General features: G+C 38.4%; 2 protein-coding genes across 3 annotated transcripts; one reads left to right on the top strand and one right to left on the bottom strand.

Moving 5' to 3' along the window:
• Positions 1–461: 461 nt before the first annotated feature.
• Positions 462–6,728, top strand: smyd1b (SET and MYND domain containing 1b). 2 transcript variants are annotated; one of them, XM_063896424.1, is made up of 10 exons: positions 462–743; positions 1,623–1,799; positions 2,368–2,581; positions 3,243–3,373; positions 3,512–3,550; positions 4,298–4,493; positions 5,573–5,665; positions 5,764–5,927; positions 6,061–6,229; positions 6,425–6,728. In XM_063896424.1, the coding sequence occupies exons 1-10, from the start codon at positions 622–624 to the stop codon at positions 6,587–6,589; spliced, it is 1,470 nt and encodes a 489-aa protein (XP_063752494.1). In that variant the 5' UTR covers positions 462–621; the 3' UTR covers positions 6,590–6,728. The 2 variants fall into 2 exon arrangements, with proteins under 2 accessions (XP_063752494.1, XP_063752495.1); XM_063896425.1 differs by lacking the exon at positions 3,512–3,550.
• A 1,115-nt stretch (positions 6,729–7,843) lies between these two features.
• On the bottom strand, positions 7,844–9,133 carry LOC134873896 (fatty acid-binding protein, liver-type-like). The gene is made up of 4 exons (XM_063897798.1): positions 8,881–9,133; positions 8,550–8,722; positions 8,338–8,430; positions 7,844–8,245 (listed from the first exon to the last, which is right to left on the bottom strand). The coding sequence occupies exons 1-4, from the start codon at positions 8,945–8,947 to the stop codon at positions 8,195–8,197; spliced, it is 384 nt and encodes a 127-aa protein (XP_063753868.1). The 5' UTR covers positions 8,948–9,133; the 3' UTR covers positions 7,844–8,194.
• Positions 9,134–9,800: the final 667 nt, after the last annotated feature.

The following is a 9,800-nucleotide window of genomic DNA, read 5'->3' as shown; positions in this document are numbered from 1 at the left end:
GTGGCTCCCCCATACGTGCTTGGTGTCATGTGTTGTACAGACTAAGTAGTAGAAAGCACCAGAACAGAGTAGAGGCTGCCAATCAAATCAGCTCTGTATCTGTCAACTCTCACAGCTGTCCAACGTCACCACTGACTCTTGATAGGCAGCCCCAACTGTGGGCCAAAAATAACCCCCAGCAACAGGGAACCTACCAATTCATTGTCGGGGGTAGGGGGATTTTCTGCCGGTAAACAGGGCAAAAACTCTAGAGTGTTACCCCACATTTTGAATACATTTGAGAATCACATTGAAAGTGTGATAGTTTCAGTGGTGTGACTTTGAGATGGTGTTGTTGGTTTTATTGACAGTATAAGACATGTCAGTTCTCAGTGGAGGTAGAAAAATCTCCACCAACCCATTTTGGGTCTGTTGGTACAGTTCATGAGGTGGAGGGCTATTTTAGTACCTCGGGGGTGGAATGTGCAGTTGTCATTGAAGAACACAGAGGGCACAGATTGGTCTACAAGTTCCTTAACTACCCTATCACTGCATTTAGCTTTTCTCTTCCACTGAAGCTTCTGCCATCCACTCACCACTGATTCACTGCTTACCAGCATCTCAGGAACCAGTGCAGGAATAATGGAGAACGTTACAATATTCGACTCACCTGGAAAGGGGAGGGGTCTTAAGGCCACTAAGGAGTTTTGGGCTGGAGACGTCATTTTTGCTGAACCCAGTGTTGCAGCTGTTGTGTTTGACAGGTACAGTGATGACCCAAATTTGAGATGTGTACGCTTAGGAGAGGGAGACTTCATCATATCAGCAGAAGAAATATATATTTGATTTAACATCTGTCTGTCTCTAGATTTACTATCTAACTAAAACATCTTAAAGTTTCCTGTTTTGAAAGGCCATAGAGACTTATTTTTCTCTGGTTTAATCCCTGACAAAAGGGTTATGTTCCTATCTACATTCCTTCATGATGTGAAACGGTACCTCCAGTCTCAGGGGAATTTTATCTTTACTGAAAAAGTGCTAAAAGTGCTAAAAGTGTTAATCGCATTGAAAAACAATCACAAATTGTGACCACCTTTGTATCTTTTGAAAAATAGTGCTCAGTTTGACTATCTACTGTCATATACTACTATCAGAATGTGTATGCTGTTTTTATGTATGATCTGTGATATTTTTTGAAATTACCATTATAAACGAGCTGTTGTTTATGAGAAAAGGGAGTGAAATCCAACAAAGAGCATGTGTAAAACATCAAGATTCAAATGTGTTTTATATAACATCTCGGGTCAAACTATATGTCAGAAGTAACCATCATAAGAGGAAGACTTGGAACGCTGAATTTGACTAAATTATTTAATATTTTATGTAGAGATGATGTGATGTGAACAATAATATTAGGAGAATTGATGCACATCAATCTTTTCCATACAAATCGGAAATATAGCCTTCAAACTTATAATTATTAATATAAAAAACAGTCAATATGGCAATAGGCCGCAGGTATTACCTAAGGCAAATGTGCTTAACTCTTCCTTTGAGAACTGCCCCCTTAAAGGCTATTTTATCTACATTATGCATGTTCTGTCAAATATGGACCATAACATCTTTCCTCTCTTTTTCATCAGCCTAGCTGAGCGTATTTGCCACAGCTGCTTCCGAAGGCAAGAAAAGCTACAGAAGTGCGGCCAGTGCAAATTTGCTCATTATTGTGACCGCACCTGCCAGCGAGCCGGCTGGGCCGAACACAAGCAAGAATGTACTGCCATAAAAACGTATGGCAAAGCACCGAACGAGAACATTCGGTGAGTGGAAGGAAAAGGAAATAGAAAGTTGCTACATGCTTAATATAGATTTGAGATTTCTGTGGATACAATAAGAGGAAGGTTTCGACTATTTGGTAATCTTTCGTAAAAAATGAAAAATAGAGCCTGGTGTTGAATGTTGTTTGTGAGGCATGATAAGAAAAAAGGATGGATGGGAGTCCTGTACTCTGAAAGTGGAGAGTCCTTACTTTGGAGTAAAAAGCTTTAGGAAATCAGGGAGGTAGGGTTAGGGTTAAAGTCTTGGATCAGGTGCCAATCAATAGAAGCAGCAGTAGTTTGAAGACCTACACACTAACACATGGCAGGCATGCAAATAAAACCTTACAATAATCCAGTCTCAATTATACAAAGACATGAAGTGTGATCTCTGCATCAGCCGTGGATTATAAAGTTCAGATTTATCTGTGTTGCATACATGGATGTATAACTGAACAGGCTTGGGCACAGTTAATATGTATTGCCTACATACAGTCAGTCTTAAGTCCTGCTTTTATCGTGAACCTAAGAGTTACCTTTCTTCTTCTATTGGTTTTTTTTCTGTGGTCAGTTTGGTGGCTCGCATCCTGTGGCGACTTGACAAAGACGGAAGCATCTTATCGGACACTCAGATGGTAACAATGGAGGAGCTGGAAGATCACATTACTGACATGCAGGAGGACGAGTTGAAGGACTTCAAAGTGGACATCCACAACTTCCTGGACTACTGGCCCCGCAACAGCAAGCAGCACACGATTGATGACATTTCACACATTTTTGGAGTAGTATGTTAATATGTGCTATCCCTTTATGGCCCATCCCTCATTTCCCCAAGTTGTTTTGTTAAACATTCACAAAGGTTTTGTCTAACTGTGAAATCCTCTCAACATGCCCATGGCTCTTACTATAGGAAATACAGGAGTTTATATGCCCTGCAGCTCAGATCATGTGATGTTTTTACCAATGACTGAAATAGTAAAAATAAAGCATAGACCTTGTGAGCTGACAAAACCTGCCCAAATTGACATTTAATAAACCTTTCTAAGTAGTAGAACGAAAGAACAGGCCCTTGTTCTGGTACTATGGACAATCTTATTTTAGACCATTTTTTATCTTATAAATAATATGAAGCAGTTTATAGTTTGAGAGGCCTTTAGTTTCCAGGATAAAAAAGCAGCAAAGATTAGAGAAAAGTCAGAGAGAGGAACATCATTTGTAAGCAGGAATGTTTTTACTTACTTCAAGTCCTGGTTATCATCTTGAAAAGCCTCTGATGTAGTTTGTGACTCCATATGACAGTGAGAGTATACTGGTTTAATGATGCCACAGCTGCAGTCACTGCTTTATTTGTCCTTTGTCCCTTTAATTAAGAGTGAATAAAGGCCAAAACAATATATATTTTTTAACAGCTGTGTGTTCACATTAACATTTCCCTCTTTCTCTCAGGTTAACTGTAATGGTTTTACTGTGAGTGACCAGAGGGGCCTCCAGGCAGTGGGAGTGGGTCTTTTCCCAAATCTTTGCATGGTGAATCATGACTGCTGGCCGAACTGCACTGTGATCCTCAACCACGGCAAGTAAGTTAAGGAACACTTACTTTAGTCTCGTTAGTATTTCTTTCAAAATATAAAGTGTGTGTTTGCCTATATATTGTGTGTGTGAATGTGTTTGTCAGGTTGTATTTGGTGTAAAACTGCTTCCTGTTTGTCTTTCAGTCAATCGGCAGTGAATACTATGTTTCATTCTCAACGGAGGTGCGTTACCTCAACCTGAGCCTTTTTAATCTTCATAGCCTTCTTTTTCAACATTATATTATACATAATATGCCTTCCCTCCTCCCATTCCGTCTATTGTAGAAATGCTCTAATCTTTATATAAAGGTTTCTTATTCTGCACAAAGACAGAGTGCCGTGTCCACACAAAGTTTCTCTCTTGTGCTGCTAGTTTGTCACTTTGTGTGTTTGTCATTGTGTGATCGCAATGTGTGTCCATCATCATTCCGACACAGGCTGCTATGTAAGAGTGTATTAGAAGCTTCACTCATTTATAACAACTTTCACTCCTAGTTGTTCACCTCTAACACCATGTAACATCAAAAACAACATTTTTATGTACAAATTAAAGCATTGTAAAAGTTGCATTATTTCATCTTTAAGCCTTTTATTAATCCTTTTGTTTTAACATTTACAACATGTCAGTATTTGCCATGCATTTTTTATTAATTGTTGTTGAAATAAATCCCACATTTTTAAAAGGAATAAAGACAATCCAAAAAAGTGGTAAATTGACTGAATAGTTTAACTGTGAAATAATCTTCATTTACATCCATTCCTTCAATCCTTCTGCTGGATTGACTGAACAGAAAGCAAAACTTTGAAACAGGGTTTCACCACCAATTGAATACTGTATATGAAAGACTATACAGTGAGAAGACTAAATCAAGTCAATTCTGCTTATATTTTGCACATCTGCTTGTATATAACCATGTTTCTCTACTTCAGGATTGAGCTGCGTTCTCTGGGTAAGATTGAAGGAGGAGACGAGCTCACAGTTGCATACGTGGACTTCCTGAATTTGACCGAGGAGAGACAGAGGCTGCTGAAAACGCAATACTTCTTTGACTGCACATGTGAGCACTGCAAGGACCACATCAAAGATGACTTGAAGTTTGGGGGATTGGAAGTGGACGGCGTCAAGGTTTGTGTCTTTATACATTTTTTGAAAAATATTTGTATTGGTATTTCGTCTTTCAGCACAATACTTTGCACAAGTATATATCCCCAAAAAGAAGAAGAAACAAAAACATAATAAAAGAAAATACAAGAAAGAAAGAGAAAAAGGAAATACATTATATATTCATATATACAAACATAAAACACACATACATATACAGACATACATATGTATTGTTTTGAGTTTAATGTTTTAATGAACGAGGAGAATGATTTTATACTGCACAAGGCATAAGGCAGAACAAAACAGAATCCTCCCACCACCTTATACTGGCATGGGTGATAAGGACAGAGGGGAAATATGTGAAGCAGAGCAGCAGGTCCTATTTTTAACAAAGATAACTCCCAATGGTATACTCTTACAAACTGTCTGTAAGTGACAAAGTACTCAAAATAAACCTTCATAAAACAGTAACAGTCAATCAATGCATGACACTGTCATTCCATAAAAACATTCCATGGCCTTGAATGACGGCTTGCCATTATCCTAATCTGTGATTAAAAAAAACACACACACACACACACACACACACACACACACACACACACACACACACACACACACACACACACACACACACACACACACACACACACACACACACCCACACACACACACCCTCCTGTAGAGTGGTTTGTATGTGTGGGTCAGAAAGCATGTGTCAGGAACCATCACCCCAAAAAAGTTAGGTTAGTCCTTATTTATGACTTTCTTTGAATGGCTGATAATGACCATATTGCGTAATCATTGTTTTTTAATGATACACTAATGGAAATATGGTTGTTTTAAGTCAAATATCCACTCTAGGAAAGGGCCTCTTCAGCAGTTCAAAGGTCCTCAAGATTAAGATAAAATATAATCAGACCTTCACCTTTGTGGACTAAGACAAGGCCAATTTAGATAGGTGTCTATCTAAAAACAAGCATGTTCTCTTAATGATTTTTTTATGATGTATTTGAGTTTGTGAACCCCTGTGTTAAAACTAATAACGGTTCTTGGTGTTTTCTTTTAAATGTGATGTGTCTTTCATTTTCACTGTTTAGCCTACAGAGGAACAAGTGAAAGAGGCCACAGATTATTGCTTTGAAATGATGGAGCAAATGGAGAAGGCTCGACTAAATGGCAACTACCATGAGGTATTGTATCTAATCCATAACAATACCAAATTCAATGTTTTTCTCCTATATTTCCTACCTACAAAATCCAATTCATCTATTGATTTGTATCTTTTCAGGTGGTAAAGATCTGCAAGGGGTGCCTGGAGAAGACAGAGCCAGTTTTGGCTGACACTCACATTTACCAGCTGCGGATGTGGAGCACGTTAAGTGAGGTGCAATCTTATCTGCAGTTCTTTAATGATGCTGCAGATTATTCCCGCAAAATGGTGGAGGGATACATGTAAGGACAGAGATATTATGCCTCTTGCACATAATATTCTATCTGATATTTCAGATGAATAGACAATGTAAAAAATGAAGAAAAAAATGAAGAAAATAAATCCTAAAACAAATCAAATCTCTTCCCATGATAGGAAACTGTACAACCCGAACAATGCTGCTCTTGGTATGGCTGCCATGCGAGCAGGAGTGACTCACTGGCAAGCAGGGGAAATAGAGGTCGGCCATGGGATGGTCTGCAGGGCTTACGCCATTCTCATGGTAACCCACGGCCCAACACATCCCATCACCAAGGACCTCGAGGTAAACACCTTAAAACCTAAACATCTGCATACAAAACTGCATTTTGATGTGGTGAGCTTGTCTTTGGCTGCTTTGAAATACAATTCAAAGCTAAATATAGTTCAAATTTGATGAAACAGGTTTCAAACGTGCATTTATCATATAGAAGATACTCACATTTAAAGAGCTAATGTGTCCTTTATTATATTTCTACAGGCAATGCGTATGCAGACAGAGATGGAGCTGAGGATGTTCAAGCAGAACGAGTATGTTTACCACAGTATGAGAGAGGCAGCACTGAAGAACAAACCCATGACCATGATGCATGAACCCAGGTCTGTGGAGGAGGGAATCAAGAACCTTTTCCACAGGAGGAAGTGATTAAGACGATGAAGGAAAAACACCCCACTGTTTACCGTTACGTTTTCTGAGTGTCAGTGTGTGAGTCTACACGTTTAGTCACAGTCTGTTTCATTTAATTTTGTAGTTACGCTTTTCATTAAAAAGATGTCACATCAAACTGGGTTAGCATTTTTCTTGTCTGATACAATTTCAGTACTTTCTTTTTCCCTTCTTCCCTGTTGATACATTTGTCCCTTTGCTTAACCAAGACATCTCGAAACACATCCCATGCAGTGTGAAACGAATATTCTACTCCCCAGCCATTAATACTTTAGCCATGCTTTCTGATATTAGATACATCTTAACCAGGTTTCCACAGGCACACTCAAGCTTTGGCAATGCAACATGGCAATATTTTGCTTGAAGGTTATGTAAAAGAACAGGTAATACACTATGGTAATACACTGTGAAAAAAACATTACCATGTCACACTTTAAATCTGAGTTTAGGCAAAGCTTTAGACCAAACTAATCACCCGAAATGTCTTTTAATTGTTACCACCGACAAAATTAAGGTTTTATTGAGATATGTAATAAGTTTCTTCAGATTTAAGATTCATAATGCAAAACCATTGATCGACATTCTGTAGGTTCTCTACACTCTTGTTGAGAAGAATATACTGTAAGTGGTGACAGTTTTAAGATACAGTATGGATGTTACTTTATAGCCCTGTTTGAAGAAAGATTGCATTTTTGCACAAAGTTGGCAGATTTCTTGATCACATACTGTAAGAAAAATGAAATGTATATCTAAATGTAAAAGGGTTATGCATTAAAAGTGAGAAATATGACACTGCCACTTTAGAGCCTTTACAGCTGCACTCTAGATAGAACATGAAAAACAAAATAGCCTGAAAATATCTGAACAGATTTGAAATATGTTCTAGGATGAGTTTTGAGAAGCCAGAAAACAGTGCAAACTTGTTAATGCCAGTGTTTGACAACTAAGGCCTCAGAGACATATCTTTGCCCTTTGTAGCCTCTGAGTTATCTATTGCTTTAGGCAGCTGCTGGATTACGTCAAAGCTAAGGCGGTAACCCAATTCTATGTGTAGCTCAAAACACTGTTATCTTTAGCTAGTCAGACTCCCCCTGCACTTTGATCAGCTTCTACTGCATGGCATTGCCCGATCAATATTTATCTTGTGATCCTTTTAGCTTTCCACTTTTGATTTTTGAAATGGCCCCATGAATTTCCCTTTTACTGCAAGTGTGAAAAGCAAACATGAGCCAGTTGCAGAAGATGAGCATTTATTATGAACACAAAGGCATTACTGTAGATTGTCTTAGCACATTTGCCTCAAAATTGAATTTGATTCATGCAAACTAAGCAGGCTATTGGAGTGATCTTTAGCAAGTTAAAAAAAATTCCCAGTTTGGGATAAATGAAGTATTTCTGATTCTGAAGTTGTATGTCCCCAAACACGCACAAGAAAAAAAAGTGTTTAACTGTTAGTTGTTGTTATCCTTTGGAAATTACTCATGACCTGCAGAGTCAGACTCAACATCTAGGGGCATTTAAGGTTAAATAAAGCAAGACAGCTTTGCCTTTTTTTTACATTTTATTATTCCAAAGTGCAAACATTTAAATGCGTTTAATCGTCCTCTTGTACACGATGCCGGCAACTGTCATAGTCTGGAAGAAGGGGAGACCAAGAGAAAGAGTCCCATTTAAAAACAAAAGTCATTGAATAATGATGCTTAAATGTGGCAACTGTGTCTACTCACATTGAGAATAGTGTTCGCATCCACCATTTCTGTGACAGAATCGATTCCCTTCAGGGAGACCTTCAGCTTGTTGCCTTCACGATGAACCACCGACTTTGAAAAGCACAATACAAGATAAGTTTTAATCCGAGATGGTAACATAATTCTTGTATAATTAGTGACATTAATCTGCCATTATCTCATTAAAGATTCATTTAAGTGTCCTCTCTTACCTTGACCTTCTCCCCAGTGACGGTCTCCAGCTCTGCCTCCTTCCCAATGGTGAAGGAATTGACGAGGACCTTGGGGCCAGTGGTGACTGTCACTTTAAAGTGGTCACCATTCTCCTCAATCTCAGAGATACTCTTGATGTCTTTGCCTTTCTGGATGAGTTCATCAGGGAGCCCTAAGAAAAAAAAGCAATAGTTTAAAAAAAGAAAGATACAAAAAATGTATTGGCCAACAAGTCAGCGAGCCATTTAATAGCATAACTTTATTTGCCCAGTTTCCTAAACACATAATACATAACCTTTAAAACGTTGTGAAAGAAAGTGGCCATCTTACCAATAGCCTTCATGAAAGGCTCAAAGTTCTCCTGAGACTCCAGCTGGTACCTTCCAGAAAAAGACATGGTGACAGACAGTGATGGTAAGAAGAACCAGCGGTGTGCTGCCTACTTTATACTCTCCAACTTCAGCCTGCAATCATTAACCCCATGGAGTCTCTAATAAAGGCAACTTCAGCCCTCCTAAAGATTCACCACCACAGATAGGTACATAAATAGATAAAGAGGCACAGGGTGTGACAGAGGTGAGGTCATCCTTGGTGCAGCCGAAAAAATAGTGAACTGTGTTTGCAGTATTTTAAAGTCAAAATGCCTGCATAGTAGAATAGTGTAATGATATCATTGGGACTCTGATCTCATATGATGGCATAGCATGGATGGTACCCCTGATAACTGCTGACTGGACATAAGGTTGCTGTCAGGGTTCATTTTGCTGCGTTCTCCTTCCTTCCTCCACTTGTTGTTCCCTCTTTTCAACCCTTTCTCTCAATTCTTTTATGTCTTCCCTTCTGTTCTTTTTTCTGCAAGATGATTTACACAGTTTTCATGTCATTGTTAAAATCAGTTAGTTTGCATACATGCAACGAAAACATGCCAGGGAAAACTGTTGCCCAAACAGATCATGCCAAAAGATTGAACCTTCAAAAGATACAAATTAAGATACAATACTCTTCTGGTAAGGGTTTTCAGCATAGTTTTCATGTAATATCATATCTGTTCTAATATTGATGTTAATATTGAGATAGTATCATATCGTATAACATATATTTTCTTTTCTGGGGTTCATAGTGATGTCAACAGTGTGAACTATACTCTACAAATAATTACAAAGGTACTCACTGACGAGGTCACTATTCAAGATAAGATCCTGAAGAAAATATCTCTCACAGAGCAGACTGTTCAATTAAACAAAATAGCA

The sequence above is a fragment of the Eleginops maclovinus genome, chromosome 12 (genome assembly GCF_036324505.1).
Source record: "Eleginops maclovinus isolate JMC-PN-2008 ecotype Puerto Natales chromosome 12, JC_Emac_rtc_rv5, whole genome shotgun sequence".
Taxonomy (NCBI): Eukaryota; Metazoa; Chordata; class Actinopteri; order Perciformes; family Eleginopidae; genus Eleginops; species Eleginops maclovinus.
The sequence above is the reverse complement of the archived record's forward strand: the minus strand, read 5'-3'. Positions and strand labels throughout refer to the sequence as shown.